Below are 18,310 nucleotides of genomic sequence, written 5' to 3'. Positions count from 1 at the left end.
GTAAATTTCAAATACTTTGCAGGAAAAATTCAAGAAAAACTGTTTTCTGCTTTTATTACCTAGGCAAAGAATAAAGCAATACGCTGCTTACATTTGATAGAGCTGTATCAGAACCACACGGGTAAGTATTATGACTTTTTTAGACTCTTTCTTTAACTTCCAATAAGTACTGAATATACAAAAAAGAACTGGTTGCAACTAGTTACAAAGCATAAAACAATGTTAACTAAAACCTTTCTGATCTGATGCACTGTATTATTATTCTTCATGCATTATTTTGTTTCTTCAGCATGCTGCATGAAATCCTAGCCCCAGACTGTTTTAGCTAGACGGTAGTAATGTCAGAGTACATAGTCTGTCAATCCTTCTGTAAAATGAATCACCATTACCTGGAATGAATATGTGATTTAGTCTTTACTTTCACTCACTCAAGTTTGTATCAACAGTTGTAGGAAGGTCCATGAAGAAAAATTAAGATTACATAATATGAGGTGTTGTTGTTAAAATATTGAAAGATTTATCTCCCTTCTAGTCTCCTGCCTTTGCCATGAAAGATGGGGACAGATGACTTAGAGGGGCCTGTTGTAATAGGACAAGAGGTAATGGTTTTAAACTAAAAGAGGGTAGATTCAGACTAGATATAAGGAATAAATTTTTTTATGATGAGGGTGGTTGTCGTGGTTTAAGCACAGCTGGCAACGAGGCACCACGAAGCCGCTTGCTCACTCCTCACCACCCCCCCGGTAGGATGAGAAGGAGAAAATATAAAGAAACATTTGTGGGTCGAGACAAGGACAGGGAGGGATCGCTCACCACTTATGGTCATGGGCAAAAACCAGACTCAACTTGGGGAAAAAAAAAAAATCAATTTAATTTGTTACCAATCAAATCAAAACAGGATAATGAGAAGTAAACCCAAGTCTTGAAACACCTTCCCTCCACCCCTCCCTCCTTCTCAGCTCAACTCCACTCCCGAATTCTCTCCCTCCTCCCTCCAGCAGTGCAGGGGGATGGGGAATGGGCGTTGGGGTCAGTTCATCACACGTCTCTGCCGCTCCTTCCTCCTCAGGGGGAGGACTCCTCACTCGTCCCCTGCTCCAGCGTGGGGGGGGGTCCTTCCCACGGGCTGCAGTCCTTCAGGCACAGCCTGCTCCAGCGCGGGCTTTCCCATGGAGTCCCGGCCATCTTGGGGGGCATCCATCCCCCTGCTCCGGCGTGGGCTCCTCTCTCCCCGGGCTGCAGGTGGGCGTCCGCTCCCCCGCTCCCCTCCACGGGCTGGGGGGGACAGCCTGCCGCCTCCCCGCGGGCTGCGGGGGCATCCCCTCCTCCTTCCCTGACCTTGGCATCCGCAGAGGGGTTCCTCTCACATTCCAATCCCCTGACTCACTGCAGGTTTCCCCTCTTCAGTCTGTTCTCCCAGAGACGCTACCACCATCACTGAGGGGCTCAGCCTTGGCCAGCGGCAGGTCCAGCTTGGAGCCGGGGGAGCTTCCAGCAGCTTCTCACGAGAGCTGGCTCTGCAGCCCCTCCCCTGCTACCAAAACCCCGCCACATAAACCAGTACATTGGTGAAACCCTGGCCCAGGTTGCCCAGAGAGGTGGTAGACGTTCAAGGTCAGGTTGGACGTGGCTCTGAGCAACCTGATCTCGTTGAAGATGTCCCTGCCTATCGCAGGAGGTTTGGACTAGATGACCTTGAAAGGTCCTTCCCACCCAAACTATTCTATGTTTAAAATCTGGATATTTAATGCATAGTATTTCAGGCTCTTTAAAAATGGGAGCAGGGGAAGAGGGTAGTAGCAAGATTAGATCTCTGCTGGCACAATTTGAGTTAAGGCAGTCATACTGTCTGGGCATCTCTTCTCTACAGTGAACTCCTCTGTGCTTTTCCACTTTGTATGTCAGAGATGATTCCCTGTTGACTCAATCCATGTATGCTGACAAAGCCCAGCAGCTGGGAAGAATGTGGGCTGCAGAAGTCAGTCTGATGTTTTATGGTAGCTTTTTGTTACTTCAATTTAATACCATACAAGACCTCTCTGATGTCAGACGTGGTACCAGTATACCAAATATTCAGTTACCTTTCAGAAAAATTTTGAAAGATAGTACCTTACAGAGTGTATTTAACCAAGTCATTGTGTAGATAAATATTCAGTATAGTAAAACTCAGCTTACAAATACAAAACTGCAGTTACCCTCATGAGTCTATTCCTTTAGCATTATTATGTCACACGAACAGATTGGGGATTTGTTTAAAAACTGGTGGTGTTTCGACCGTGCTTTCCATTCTACTTGACATAGAGGTCTTCTCTGAGCCATCTTGACTGCAGTGCTAGAATCCACTATGCAGAGACTGAGCCACTGAATCAGATGCATATAACAGCCACCCACCAGAGGATATGAGTTTGGGGTTCCTTTTGAAGCAGGGAGAAGCAGGAAGGCTGGAATGGTAAATATTCTGTATGGAAAATCCAAGAATGCTGAAGCCTATGGGGAAATCTTAGATTAAAAGCTGAATTATTAGAAAGATCTGAGTATGAGGAAGAAGGTTAAAGTGTGACATGTGAGCTCACTTCAAAGCTAAATGAGGATCGTTGAAGGCATACAGACACTTCATATTTTTCAAGTGAAGCTTGGTTTTATATACAATGGTAAGATAGTATTCACAGATGTGTAAACACTCCTAATCTGTTCCAGAAATTTACCTAGCTTAACCCTTCTCTTTAAAGAACTTAGAGGAGAGTAAAACCAACTTCCGTTCACAGTTCTCAAAAAGAGAGGTACTCCTTAAATGTGCTGAGCTAAAGCTTTTCCAGAAGGGAGAATTTAGCTGTAATGCCTTTTTTTTCTTTTCCTCCCTCCAGTTTTCCATGACATTACAGTGAAATTTAAAAGAACAACCATCCGCATGAAGAAACAAAACAAAGGTAATTAAAGCTGCCTGGAAATTCTGAAGTTTTCTTAATTACTGGCTGGTATGAAGTTAAATTTTTGCAGTGTCTATTTACTTCAGAGACGGGTCATTTGGTGCTAGTCTACTATGTTTTAAATGTTGAAGATGATCAATTGTTTTTCATTAGAAATACCTACTGTTGATGACATGGCTTAGTTACTGTAAATCTGGGTTTGTCCCTCTTACACTGGTACCTTTATTTGTGGTTTTCTTTTGTACTTCCTAAGTGTAGTTCCTTCGGCTCTAAATTACCTAGATGTGGAAAAGTCTAATCTAATAGCATAGATGTTGGAGGCTTTTAGAAGAACCCTGCAGGTTTTCCTTCCCACCACGTGCCCCATGCATGCTTTGGAGAACTGATAGGCTCTTTCCATTATATTTTAGTGATTTTTTTTTTAATCACTGTTCTCAAGACAAGATTCAGAGGTAGTTTAGTATGCAGTACTGGGAGTGCTTCAAATGGGAATCAGAGTGCAAGCCGCATCTGTGTGCCTGTCCCTCCTAAGTCCGTGCTGGGATAGTGTGGGCAGATGTCCTCCCTCAGCTGCCTCAGGCTACCTGTGGTGATGAGCTGGAGCCAGGGCAGCACCCAGCCTGCTGCTTCCTTGAGACCATTACTGCTTTACTTTCCCTAAAATCAAGAGCTCCCAGTGTGGAAACTAGAGGGATTATCTACCCTGGCTTGTTGTCCTGCACCATACCAGCACAAAGACCATCTGCTTGTTACGCAGTAGCAGTGTTTTCATTTCTCCATCTTTGCAGGCTGTTCTTCACTTTGATCCCAGTTGTAGTACATGCAAATGCTTCTTTAGACTCCTGTAGGTTAGATGTGAATAGTGGTGAGTTCATGCCTGGCAGCTCTCAGCTCACAGGTCTGTTAAGTGATGTTAGATGTACAGCCGCCTCCTCCAGCCGCTTCAGCCCAGGACCCTCCTGCCCGACCACTGGAGCCCAGCCCAGGGACCCAGGGCCTCTGCCCGGGCTGAGGGATGCGGCTGTCACTTTCCCATTTGCAGGTGGAACCAGTAGCGGAGCTGCGTACGCATGCCAGAGACACAGAGACACACACAGGCACACGGACACTGGCATGGCTGGCCACGGACAAGACGCTGCCTTCAACAGCACCTACATACAGGATTCGCATACACATAAACACAGACAGCCAAGTCCCCTCGTCCTCTGCGGCTGGCAGAGGTAGATCACTAGTGCAGGCATGCACAGCACTCTCCAGGTTCACAAGCACACACAAGTTCGCGGATCCCTCAAGTACGAGCACGGCCCCTCTGTGTGCCCAGCACCCTTGCCCAGATTCTGGGCCCTCTTACCTGCTTCACAGGTCCTCTACTCACCGGCTGGTTCAGCTTAATGCTCGCTAGCCAACACGCATACACTCACACGCTTGTCCCTCGTGCAGTCCGCATTCAGAAGTCCCCCTGGGTATATGAGCACGGACCCCCTGCCTATCTGATATCCCAGCCCAGACCTGAGGCCTCCCTACTCACCAGCTAGTCCAGCTTAAAGTTTGCTAGTGAAAACACGCACGCACCTCACACACAGCAGGATTGGGCAAGATACAGATGCTCGCTCCCCCCAGCAGCCACCACCCTGCAGTGAGAGGCTGTGAGTTGTGGTCCTGCTGCAGCCACTGGTGGGTTTGTAAAGCACTATTGATTCTCACACCCCTCCCAGTCTAGGTCTCCCCTGGTTTACAGTCTTAGCAGTTGCAAAGTCCAGGTTGATCTTCCTGGAAGTGGCACCTGTAGTTTCTCGATAGCCCATCCATTAGTGGCAACGTTTGTTTCTTGTCATTGTCTCTCTGTTTGTTTTGTCAGGTCTGTGTCTCTGTATTTTGTTTCTGGTTTCCCCTTTTTCCCCTCAGTTTCCCAATTGACAAGGTCCCCAATCAGATAACCTCACTAGAATAAACGTTCTCACACTCTCACATGCTCTCATGAGTTAGTGTGGCTGACCAGGTTTGGTTCTCATCACTGCCTCCTTTATCATTTGTTGGTCATGTTTATGTCTCTGTATGTTCTTGACACTCTCCTTCGACGAACCTTACAGCTACCAGTCCATTGGAAGTACTTGCAATTAAAAATACTTTCAGTCCACAGTGGTACTAAATCATTGTCAATAGTTGTGAAGTATGGCAACTCAGCATGTCTAGTATCAACAGTTCTGCACCAGCAAGACACAGCACAGATTTTGTCATCGGACTGGAAGTGGACAGAGGGCCATGACTGTGTTCCCCTCCCAGCTTTAGCTGAAGAGATACACAGCCCAGCACACACTGTCCCTCAGTTGTGGGTATGCTGTCTTTAATAGCTTCCACATGAATGCTGACCTTTTGAAGCCACATTGCTGACTTCGTTATCCCTTTCCTCACTTTCAGAGCTGTTGCAATATGTGCTTTGACAGTCATTTACAATGACAGGGATACACCCAGAGTGACCTTGTAAACTGCTGTCATGTTCTTCAGGATGGCAACCTAAAAAAGTTTTAACACATGAGGTAGTTTGGGGAGCTAAAGGTTAGCTTATTTCTAATGCATTGCCGTTTTCAGTGTGATCCATTTTACCTTCTAGGGTCTTTCTGTTTTGAAAACCTGCAATGATGATATGAGGTCATTTCTTTGCATGAATCTTTTGAGTTAGAGCTTTATCTACAAAGGTTTGATTTGACTTGTTTAGCCTAACTTTGCTTTCAGGACAGATAAAGGTAGCTGCTGTTCCATAGAAAACAGATTTAGTTTGCTGCTGAGCAATCTTAATTGGTCCCTAATTTTAATATACAAATAGGAAACTAATTCATTTACTTGGTTAGTACTTTGTAAATCACTTCAGTTTCATTATGATAAGATCTAAACTGCAAGAGCATTTAATGATTAGCTTATAGTAAGTCAGAAACTTGGGATAATTTTCCAGTCAGAACACTGTCCTGTTCAACTACTTAATTCATCAATTTCTACAAACTTTGAGTAAGCTGAAGCATTGACACTTTGGACATACTGTTTTATTTTGTGTATCTGGTATTCTTGTTCTGCACTGTCACATTAGTAATATGAGAATATAATTATTAATGTTCAAAGTTACTAATGTATTTTGAAAGCATCTAAAATTGCTATGAACCTTCAACACATCTTTATTAGATGACATTTTGATTCTGGGATGAGGGGCTTTTTTAATCAGTGTGACAGTAAAGTGATATCATGGGCTTAGAATAATCTTTACAAGCTAACAGGTATGGAGTCAGACTGTCTTATCATTTGTGTTTCTGCAGTTTTTCTGCATTTAAGGAGCTCTCGAGGTGGTAAATTAGGTAATTAGGCTATAATTTTTAAGATGACCACTTAAAAGAAACTTCAGTTTAGTCTTCAATGTCATGAATGAAAAACATGCACATAGCAGGAGTAAGCACAACTGAACTACACATTTGACCGTGCACGTACAAACAAATAATGCTGTTACAATTAAATGGTAAAGGAAGGTTCGCGTTAGATGTTGTTATTTTCTTGTTAGTGGAACGTAGAGTAAGACATACCTTCCCACCTCATCTGACATGCTACGTTCATGAACCTCAGAAGCAAGAACAATCAGGGTCACCTTATGATGAATTTTACCTCACCAGACTGTTGTCCTAATTTATTTGCATTTTTTTATTAGATTCGAGAAACAAACTGTCTCCACTACCTTCTCTTTTTCCCAGGAGGGATCCTTTTGTAGCTGACATACTGCTGTTGCCCTGCCCAGTGAGGTTCTTCCATTCAACTTACACAGTAAAAACTGCATATCACAGAATGGTTGAGGCTGCAAGGGAAGTCTGGGGGTTGTCTTGTCCAACCTCCTGCTCAAGTGGAGTCACATAGAACAAGCTGCTGAGGACTGTGTCCAGACAGCTTTTAAACATCTCCAAGGATAGAGACTCCACAGCCTCTGAGGGCAACCTGCGCCAGTGCTTGGTCACCCTCACTGTGAAAAAGCGTTTCCTGATGTTCAGATGGTGCGTCCTCTGTTTCAGTTTGTGCTCATTGCCTCTTGTCCTGTCACTGGGCACCACTGAAAAGAGCCTGGCTCTGTCCTCTTTGCACCCTCTCTCCAGATATTTATGTATATTGGTAAGATACCCCCGAGCCTTCTCTTCTCCATGCTAAACAGCCCCATCTCTCTAAGCCTTTCCTGATATGAGAAATGCTCTAGTCCCTTAATCATCTTCATAGCCTTTTGCTGGACTCTCTCCAGTATGTCCACGTCTCTCCTGTACTGGGGAGCCCAGAACTGGACACAGTTCTGCTCCAGGTGTGTCTCACCAGTGCCGAGTAGAGGGGAAGAAGGATCACCTCCCTCAGCCCACTGGCAACAGTCCTCCTAACGCAGCCCAGGACGCTGTTGGCCTTTTTTGCTGCAAGGGCACGTTGCTGGCTCATGGTCAACTTGGTGGCCACCGGGATCCCCCGAGTCCTTTTCTGCCAAGCTGCTTTCCAGCTGTTCAGCCCCCGGGACGTGTTGGTGCCTGCGGTTCCTCCCCGGGCGCAGGACTTTGCCCGTGCTGAACTTCGTGAGGTTCCTGTCAGCCTGTTTCTTTCTCCAGCCTGTCAAGGTCCCCCTGGATGGCAGCTTGACCCTCTGGTGCATCAGCCACTCCTCCCAGTTTTGTATCATCAGCAAACTTGCTGAGGGTACACTGCCCCACCATCTGGATCGTTAACGAAGATGTTGAACACGATTGAGCCCAGTATTGACCCTGGGGTACACCACTAGTTACTGGCCTCTAGAGTTCATGCCACTGATTGCCACCCTCTGAGCTCAGCTGTTCAGCCAGTTTTCTGTCCACTTCACTGTCTGCTCATCCAGCCCATACTTCATTAGCTTCTCTGTGAGGGTCTTACAGGAGACAGTGTCAAAAGCCTTACTGAAGTCAAGACAGGTAATATCTATAGCTCTCCATTTCATCGTAGAAGGTTATAAGGGTCAAGCGTGACTTACCCCTGGTGAATCCATGCTGACTACTCCTTATCACCTTGTACGTCATGTGCCTGGAAGTGGTTTCTAGGATTAGTTGTTGCATCAGCTTCCCGAGGATCTAGGTGAGGCTGACTAGCCTGTAGTTCCCTGGGTCCTCCATACCTCAGCCTTTTCCATGTCCTGTGTTGCCAGGTCCCCTGCCCTATTCAGCAGCGAAACCACATTTTTCCTAGTCTTCCTTTTGCCACTTAGGTACTCGCAGAAGGCCGCCTTGTCACCTTTGACATCCCTTGCTAGATTCAGTTGGGCTTTGGCTTTCCGAACTGCATCTCTGCACGCTCAGACAGTGTCTCTGTATTTTTCTCAGGCTACCTGTCACTGCTTCTATCTTTTTATGTTTTGCCAGGAGCATCTTGTTCGTCCATGCAGCCGTCCTGGCATTTTTCCTGCTGGTTGGGGTGGACCGCTCCCAAGCTTAGAGGTGATCCTTTAATATGACGAGCTTTCTTGAGCTCCTCTTCCTTCCAGGCCCTTAATCCACAGGATTCCGCCAGACAGAACATTGAAGAGGATGAAGTCCAGCATTGTGGTCCTGGTTTTTGCCCTGCTCCCTCCTGAATGCCACCATCTCATAGTCACTGCAGCCAACTCTGCCTTCAACCTTCACATCTCTAACAAGCCCACCCTTGTTTGTGAGCATGAGTTCCAGCAGAGCACCTTTCCTTGTTGGCTTCTCTGTCACTTGAGCCAGGGGGTTGTCATCGATAAACTTTGGGTATCTCCTGGATTGCTTATGCCCTTCTGTGTTGTTTCTCCAGCATCTATCGGGGTGGTTGAATTCCCCTGTGAAGACCAGGGCCTGTGATTCTAGCTGTCTGCAGGAGGCCTCATCCACTTGTTCTTCCTGATCGGGTGTCCTTCAGCAGACAAGACATGCCATACAATGTCACCCATATTGGTCTGCTTTTTAATACTTACCCATAAGCTCTCAGTTGGCTCATCATCCATCCCCAGAGCAGAGCAGATCTCCAGGTATTCCAGCTATTTTCTCACATAAAGGGCAACCCTACCTCCTTGTCTTCCCAACCTGTCCTTTCTAAAAAGCTGGTATCCCTCCACTGTAGCACTCCATTCATGTTAGCCATCCACCATGTCTCCGTGATTTCAACAAGACCATAGACGTGCAACTGTACCCAGATCTCTTAATTCCTCATGTTTATTCCCATGCTGCATGGAAACTCCGTGCTCCCATACAGGCACTTCAGAGAGGCACCTTAGCGTGCTGATTTCCCAGAAAGTACTTTTCTATAACAGGGCCTTGCAGACACTTCCTTGCTTACATGCTAATGCTGGAGGTGACCCCACTCAAGCCCTATTTTGATGATTTTTGCTCTCCCTTTTGTTCACATCACTCCAGACCCTTTGTTCATCAACCCTGTCTGTCACCCCTGCCAGAGGGCTGCCGATTACTCTCTCCCTCCCCTGTCATTCCTAGTTTAAAGCCGTCATTGCTAGGTCAGCCATCCTACTGGCAAAGATACCTTTGCCTCACTCTGCAAGGTGCATCCCATCTCTCCCTAGCACACACTGATCCTCAAACAAGGTCCCATTGTCATAGAACCCAAAACCTTCTTGCCGACACCACCTCCACAACCAATTGTTGACCTACGTTATCAGTGCCCTCCTTCTTACACCCTTTCCCTTTCTCGGCAGAGTTGAGGAGAACACTGCCTGGGCCCCCATGCCCCTGACTATCATCCCCAGAGCTCTGTAGACGCTTTTGATACTCTCCAGCTTGCTCCTGGCAGCATCACTGGTGGCCTCGTGGAAGAACAGCAAGGGGTAACAGAGGGCTGGACAAGCTTCAGCAGTCTCTCCACAGCATCTGGGATCCAGGCCCCTGGCGAGCAGCAAACTTCTCTGGATGAGAGGTCAGGTCAGCAGATGGGTGCCCCTTCGCCGCCGCAGGGAGTTGCCCATTACTGTCAGTCACTGCTTCCTCCTAGTTGTCTTGCGTTGGTCAAGGTCTGTTGGCCCAGATGCTTTACTTGAAAGCACATCTGGCTCCTCCTCAGCCTTGAGGGCGGTGAACCTGTTTCATAGTGGCAAGCCTTTAGGTGGAGTTGGAGCCCTCCTCTTGGTGCCAGAAGTCACGAGCTTCCATTCTTTACCTTCCTCAGAGGTTGCACTTGCCATTCTACTGGACTGTGCCAGTGTCCATGCTGCTGGTTGGGTCTACACCTCTTAAAGCCATTAACACCATTGATCAACATTTAATACATACAAACAACATTGATTAATAATGCTTGGAAAAACTTATGTAGCATGCAGTTTGTTCTAGGCCTCAAATATGCTGCAGCAGGATAATTCTGTTGATCTCGGGGGGTGCGGGGTGGGGGGGGATTGTGGTCCATTATAATCCCCAGATCCTTTTTCTGTTGCTGTTTAGTCAGTCTCCTCTATTTTGTACTTGTGCTTTTGACTTCTAAGCAAAGCACTCTGCATCTGTCTTTGTTGAATTTAAGTGTTTTGGTTTCAAACTGTGTCTCCAGTTTGTCAGACCTGCATTGACTTCTCCCGACCTGCAGTACACTTGCAGCCTCTCCCAAGATTGTATCCTCAACCCATTTTTTTCAGTCTCTGTTCCTCCATCCAAGTCATCAGTGAAGATACTTGCAGGTATTAAAGCCACAACAAGTCCACAGCAGGATCCTATCTGGACCATGCTCTTGGCCTCACAGCAGACTGCTGTTACTGGGGATACATACTTCAATGATGATTTTGCCTGGTTCTTATTTCCCTAGTTTATTTGTGAGAGTATCATGCCAAACTGCGTCAAAATACAAATCCAGTTCTGTCACATTAGCACCTTAGCCTTGGTAGCATGTTGCTGCCAGTTTGGGCCAGTGCTTTGCCTTGTCTGAGTGTCTTGCTAGCCTTTCTAGTTACACAACACATTCACATATATGCAAGTATCTGCTAAAAACCAGGGGACACTTTTCCACTAAATGAATGTTTTCCCTGTTTTGTAACTGATAGAACTAGATTGTCCATCTCCTGAAACAGGTTTGATGTTGTCAAAGGAAAAATCGTGCTTATGTCCAACATGCTCCAGACAGCAGGCATCATTGGCCTTATTAAAAAGTGTAATGATAGGTCAGTGTGTAAAACTTTGTAGATTAATTGGATGGGTGTGTGAGAGAGAGACTTCATTATGGGCTCATGACCTGAAAACAAGCTATAACATTATATGTCTACGCAAAATTGATTTTTTAGGGATAGTATAGATAAAGCTCTTGCTAACTTTACCTTAGTCCCTGACAGGCTTTTGTGTTAATACTCTAAGGGAAGGATTAATAGCAGCAGTGGGAGCTGGCTGTAATTTTAGAACAAATAAATGACTTGCGGACATACTACAGAACAAGATTTAACTTGAGGCAGGCTCTGGACTTCATGTCTGCCACCATTCCAGTTCGCTTCTGTTTTTAGCACATGCCAGCTGGATGGAAACTATGGGGTGTATTGCTCATCTGTGCTCCAGAATATGCTACCTTTTGGAGCGTGGACAGCTCTTAATCTTCATCTCTGACTTGACTTTACAATTACAGTAGTCATGAGACTGCTAGCCACATTGATACATCTCTAAGTAGTTTAAATTAGTTCCTAATGTGAATTAATAAGGGGAAATGTAGAACAGTTTGTCAAATACACTTATGTGGCTGTGAAGCCCAGCACTGATACCCTGTAGCTGTAACTAATAAGTACAGGAAATTACAATTATTCATAGTTTTCACATTAGACCATGGCATATGTAGACTGTCTTCACTTAAAGTATAAAAGATTCCTTCTGTTTGCTGCTCGCATTGTAGCTGTATAGTTATGTATGCTGAAGCCTCTCACTTTGCATAATTACAGCTGGCAGTTTATTTCCAGTTCCTGTGCGTAGGACTCAGACAGCTATCTCAACAAATGATCGCAACAAAGCCTAATGTTTCAGAAGAAAAGTTAAAGTTGCTGTTATACTTAAATGTTCCTTTCTTGAATTTATTCCTAATCCCTGTAAAGTAGAGAACACCCTCATCATATAGTCAGGATTACACATTAGACAAGTGACAATCCAAGTTGAAAGGGTAATGCAATGTGAACATGTGAATGTGAACTCACAGTAGTCCCTCGTGTGGTTTTAAAGTGGATGTTGTATTTTCAAACTTTTGTTAGTGGCTACCCAGAAAATCTAATATAGATTGCCCATAACAGGTTGTGTTAGTTTATGGGAAGGTTACCTTTGTACCTTTTTCAGTGTGAAAAAAATTGTTATGTTTAAGTGACCCTGTTCTCTTATATAGGCCTCACTGAATTAAACTGGAGTAAGGCAGCGTGTGTGCCACAGACAAGTTAAAAATGTCTGAGCCCAACTTTTTCTCCATAGCTGGAGTTTGCAGTTGGAATCCTTTGCTTTAGTGTTTGGAATAAATTTTGTTCAGTGACTGATGGACTAGTTTGCTAGCTTCTGAGTTTCATGTATTAACAATCTACAGAAACCTGACTGAGATAAGATGGGAGAAAAGCAACAATAAAGACGCCAGAAATTAAATGCTTTAAGTCACTGAAAATGAAACTTTGACTAACAGCCTTTCAGAGGTCATTCACATGTAATTGTGTCTAAAACTTGACTTTGTCCTGTAGCATAGAAAACAGTATTTTCTCAAATGGCAGAACAAATGGCTTTGGATAGTTATAGTTTCTTCTCCGATTATAGGTTAAAAGAAAAAGGGACGTATTGGCACAATAACACATGCAGCACTGGAATAGATTTCCTCCCCCCACTTACTCAGCAGCAAGACTGTTCCACAGAGTGGACTAATCAATAACCTGGCTTTTCAGCTTTTAAGTAAGATACATTAGAACTATCACAAACCAATTTTTAAAGATTAATAGAGCTAGGCCACATGAAACAAATCGCTCTGGGGAATGAGGGAGCAAAATTAGACTCCTCAAAAAATAACTCCTCCATTAAAATCTGGCAAGTCTAAGAAACCTTTTGCAATTAATGATAATGTACTACAATTAGGCATTGGAGCTAATACAACACTCTATGATGGAGATGGATGCAGATGACATGGAAACCTCTGTTGTGTTTGTGGATTTTGAAATATGTTTGTCTCTCCTCCCCACTCACCTACGTATTTCAACTTGTTACAGTTACAAGCTTTTATAATTTGTCCTGTGGTTTCCACAGACACACAGAAACTTTTTTCGATTATCTTACTGCTTTGAACAGTAAGTTGAAAACAAATGAGGGTCACAACACTCATTTGTTCTTCAAGCTTTATTAAAATAAATGTTTTTTCTGGAAAGATGGAGAGTATTTTGCTGTCCTTCCAATGTAGTTTTAGCTCCAAGGAGTCTGTTACCTTCTTTATTTCCATTCCCCATCCTTCACGTTGTGCCACTAATGTAATAAAAAAGCATAATTCATGCCAGTTGCTGGGCCAGGAGAAAGGAAGCGATGTCTCTGCATCTTGATAAGACAGCACAGATTACTCTCTTGGTAGTGCATAGTATTCTGCTAGCTTTTGTAAGCTGAAGGGGAAGAGCCTAACTTTTTCATGGCTAGTGGCTGTTATATTTTGCATAGACTGTGAAGCTGGTGAATTGCTGTTGCTGAGTCAGGAGGCGAGTAGCAGGTTCACATTCTGGAGATCAACTGCAAAGTGTGAATTTGGTATAAGTGGGCACAATGATGCCTTCCTTAATTTGCAGGCAGCTTCAGTCCCACTTTCACTGCTCAAAGCTTTGCTTACCAAGAGCCGAATAAAATAAAAACATGGTAGGTTTTATTTTGGCTACCCAAAGGCCTGTGAGCAGCAAGAGTGCCAGTGGACACTCGCCCTCTTTCCCAGCAGCTCTGTCTTTTGACCAGACTTTTGTGTTGGAGCATCACTGCCCACAGATTTGCTTGGACTCCCCTTTTCCTTCCTTCCCCAATTTCTCTGCCTGCTCTGTGTCTGATAGAGGTCTTGAGCACAATCTCAGGCTTTAGGAAGGCACTGTAGACCTCTCATCCAGCAGCAATCTCCCTGGGAATGAGAGACACTGACGTCGCTTCTGCTGCAGGGTCCTTCTCGAAGGAAGCCCAAAGGACAGCAGTGCTTGAGCATACCAGTTGTTTTGAGCATTAACTTCACCATAGGAGACCAGTTTAAATCCCTCCATCGTGTATGTGAACCAGGTCTTTAAAGTCGGAGTTACTGAAGCTGTCATTCAGCAGTTGGTCACCTGAAATTGCAAAGGAAGTGGGTTTGAAGCTATGTAGGTATTGCTTTTTGGAAGAGACAGTCTTGGTCGGGATCCAGTTACATTTAGATCCTCTCCCCTTGTAATAGCTTCCTTTTAATACTGTTTAAAGTAAACTTGTTGACTTGCTTCTCTGCTATTTTTTTTTAATTATTAATATTTTTACTTTTGGGAAGTACTAGAGTTATTTTTCTGCTGAGTGGGAGAAAGAAATTGCCTTATGTTTGGTGAATGTTCCCAGGGTGGTGGGGTATGTTTGTGTAAGATTATTCTGAAGCTGCCAGTGGTATTTGTAAGGAATGCTACCCTGTGGTATTAAACAAATCCTCAGGTTGCATTTTTTATGCTTTTATGGTTTGAGTTTATAGGTGGTGACATTTTCATTTGGTTTTGCAATATGTTAAGTAAGGTATATTTAGTATAAAACCCCCATGATCTTTACGTTAGCATGACTGCAAAGACTGGGAAGAATGGTCTTCCCAGAATGGTTTTGCCATTTTTAAGATACATGTTCCAACATGCTAGGTAACACAGATAACTAAGAAGAGATCTTAGTTCTCTCTCCTTCTTTAGTTAAGTTGTATACTTACAAATAATCACATAATGCTAATTTATATTTTTTCTTTTTCCCCCAGGATATGGTCTTCGTTGCCACCGAGCTATCATCACCATCTGCAAACTAATTGGCATTAAAGACATGTATGCCAAGGTTTCTGGATCCAAAAACTTGATTAATATTACCAGAGCTCTCTTTAAAGGCTTAACACAACAGGTAGATTGCACTCTCAGTGGTTCTATATGTTAGGTCAGGGGACAGAATGGGATTGATATTGCAATAGTTTGTGGTCAAACAGTTTATGTTCTGGGCTTAAAATGAAGTAATTTTCCAAAGAGCAAAAAAAATCAGCATGTGAATAATTCCTCAGCAGTTGTATGAAGTTGTCCAGTCAGAAACAGCTGTATGTAACTCTGCCTGTTCCACAGCCAAGTGCCTCCAGGGGACATCTGAATTTCTGGGCTTTCATTTGTAGTATTTTTGGTGACATTTGAAAAATCATGGGCGGAGGAAGTTGTGGCCCAGCTTTGGTTGCTGCTGCTTGTTTGTCTGCATTCTAAGTTTTCATTGCCTGAGGACCAAACATCACAGCTGCTTCTATCTCTAGTATAATTAAGATCTCTGAAATAAGTCAAGGAAGTGGTGTCATTTCCTCTAACTCAAAGTGCTCACAGTGGAGATGTCTCTGTCTGAGCCATCTGCCTGTAGTTGATGGAAAGATTGAACATGCGGCATTTCGTCTGACTTTCTTTGAACACCAGCCTCAGAATGAATCAGTCCTTTGGAAATTCCTGGTTAATTCATTTGGTCGTAGAGTCTTGGTAGCTGCCAGGATTTAGCTGCTTACCTTCCCAATATAGCCGTGCAAAGATATATTTGTCATATCTGTCACACCGTCCTAGCCAACTTTTTCAGTTCAGCCTCAGGAGGGGAGGGGATTATGATCCTCTTTGCCTAATGAGATAGTTAGAGATGCTTATCAGTATCTGAGGTTAATCAGACTTGAGGAAGTCTGTCATATTTTCAATGCATTGTGTCTGAGAAGTCTTCCACAGAATGAATATAAGAATAGAAGGGCCTGCTGTATAGATTGTTGCTTTGAGGGATGTGCACTTGATATATTTTCTTGACTGCCCTGAATGGGAAAAATTTCCTGTTCCCAGTAGACATTTATTCTGTAAAATCTGAGTGTTAACAAAACAAGTTGTATGCAAGGAAGAGGTATAGTTGAAAATAATGTTAAATTCGTATCATTATATTAGCTAATATTACCTGTCAGGGCAGTAATAAGCACTTTACTGTTGTCAAAGCAAAATTTTTGTCCATATAAAGACAGAAAAACGTTACTGCACATTACTAAAGTGCTGACATGTATCCTTATTAGCAGGATGTGCCTTTCTGGCCAGGTCCTTTCCAGAAGCCAGTTCCTCTAGGATGACATTGTAATGCTAGTATATCTGCAGTCTAGCTATCTGAATTCCTGCTGCTTCTGCAATTAGCTCATTTGAAACCCATGAGAATGAGCCTGACAAATCATTTAATTTACACGTTTAAACCGTTTATTGGTAAATTACTTTTTTTTTTCCCTATCCCATATACCATGTAGAGCTTGACCTGAAGTAAACCATCGTTGTCCATCATTGCTTTGATTTGTCTTTTCTCTTTCCTACTCCCAGGAGACTCACCAACAGTTAGCGAACGAGAAGGGTCTCTATGTAGTGGAGTTCCGGGAGGAGCAGGGCCCTCTGCCCATCGTCGTGGCACTGCCTGAGGGGCCTGTCCGTGAGGATCCTGAGCCTGAGGATGAGGTTCCAGACACAAAGCTGGAGTGGAGTGATGTGAAAGAAGCTCAGGGAATGAAGAAATCTCCCTGGGCGAATGTCAGACGGGCAGTATGGTGAAAGCTTCAGTCCCTCTGTCTCTTCTGCTCAGAGATGCCTCTGGGAAAGCCCAGCCCAAATGGACAGGTTGTCTAGGCTTACATTTCAGAGGAGGGCACCAGTAGCTCTCTCATGTCATTCATATTGCTGCTGCTGTTGCTACCATTTAGTAACACTGTTTGCTTTTCCACAATTCTTCTGACCACTGTTTGACTAGGGACGTTCAGATGGCAACAGCCGTTGAACATGAATTTGTCTTCAAGCATGCGTTTACTTGATTCCTGAAGATGATGTTTAATCAACAGATCCCATGTTTCTTTCACAAGTTCTTGGGAAACTACTGAAAAGATAAGATTGTGAAAGCAATAAAGGATCCTCAGAATTTGTTCAGTGTGGGTTTGTTGGGGTCTTTTTTGCAAAATGCCAGTGTCTGGGAGATCTTGAAGCAAGCAGCAGTAGGTGGAGTTAATGTGTGCACTCCCTAGGCTCACTCATTATGGTGGGGGAACCGTGAAATCAGAAAGTAGAAGTTGTGTGTCTTCTGGTGGGGGGGAAGGGGAGCAAGGTGATGGTGGGCAGCAGCTGGAGTTGTGCAACACTGTTCATGCAAGTGGGGGAGTTCCCCAAATGAAGTAGAGCCCAAATATCTGAGGACAGCCACTTCACAGTCTCCTGTAGGATGTTGCAATATTTTGACTGGCATTGGAAGTCCAATACAAAACCTGCAGTCCAGCCTTTCTTACAGTACTGTCCTCTGCATGTGTGCTGGGATAAGACCTAACTTCTTTTTCTGCCAGTTTGGTACTGAGCATAGTAGAGTCTTGGACCCTATCCAGAACTTAGAAAGTGCTACAGCTGTCAGAGGATTAAAGGAGAAAGAGCAAGTCTGTGATACACACCAGCCTCTGACTGGAGATGGAGTAAACCCCTTCATGTAAGTAGATCTCCACCTGAAGCACACCAAGGTATGTGCTAGATGCTAGCTTAGCTCACTGGTTGGAGGGGATCCATCACCCAAATCCCACCAGAAGTTAAACAGACTCTGCATCTGCATGCGAGGACGTAATGCTTTACCTGGTAACTCTGTGTTTTTGTCTTGGGCATGGCAAAAGAAACAGTGGAACTGAACCCAAACAATGTTTTATCACAAAGTATTAGAGCAGTCCAGGCTATAAAACAAGTCAGGAGTTAACTTCTGTGCCTCCCAGTCTGTGAGTGCTTGTCGTGGCATTTCTCTGTATGCCAGAAGATGCTTGTACCACCTGTTTTGTTAGTACAGGAGAAAATACCTTAGAAATACTTCAAGACTAGCCTGGGAATTTACATTTGAAGTTCTGATGTTAAAGATATTTAGGAGCAATATTTTGCATTGATTTCAGTGCAGGTTTCAGAAGACAGCAGTTGCGTATATACAAACAGGCATGGTGAATTTAATTGAGTTTTATCTCACTCTGGTAATGAAAATTCTAATTCAAAGGCTGTGCCTGCTGAGCAGTTGGCTGAAGGCTTTATTCCTGTTTGCCAGCTCAATCTAAATCCACCTTCAGTAGGATTGCAAAGTGTTTGGTTTGCAAACTTTCTTGTAAGCAGCATATCAAACTACTGTTTGAGAATGTATGCTCACGTTTAGCTTGCATCTTACTGTTGAGCAAAATCAAGAATG

At 44.1% G+C, this 18,310-nt stretch overlaps 1 protein-coding gene across 5 annotated transcripts in view; it reads left to right on the top strand.

The window, feature by feature from the left end:
• Positions 1–17,037, top strand: part of MRPS5 (mitochondrial ribosomal protein S5) — a 67,565-nt gene extending 50,528 nt beyond the window's left edge. For all 5 annotated transcript variants that reach the window (XM_075046919.1, XM_075046915.1, XM_075046916.1 and 2 more), the window contains 4 exons: positions 64–121; positions 2,865–2,927; positions 14,847–14,983; positions 16,444–17,037. In XM_075046919.1, the coding sequence (XP_074903020.1) occupies positions 64–121; positions 2,865–2,927; positions 14,847–14,983; positions 16,444–16,668 (483 nt within the window). In that variant the 3' untranslated portion in view covers positions 16,669–17,037. The remainder of the gene's footprint in view (positions 1–63; positions 122–2,864; positions 2,928–14,846; positions 14,984–16,443) is intronic.
• The last annotated feature ends 1,273 nt before the right edge of the window (positions 17,038–18,310 follow it).

Source organism: Buteo buteo, chromosome 15 (assembly GCF_964188355.1).
Source record: "Buteo buteo chromosome 15, bButBut1.hap1.1, whole genome shotgun sequence".
In the NCBI taxonomy this organism is placed as follows: domain Eukaryota; kingdom Metazoa; phylum Chordata; class Aves; order Accipitriformes; family Accipitridae; genus Buteo; species Buteo buteo.
Note: the sequence above shows the minus strand (reverse complement) of the source record. Positions and strands in the feature narration are given on the sequence as shown.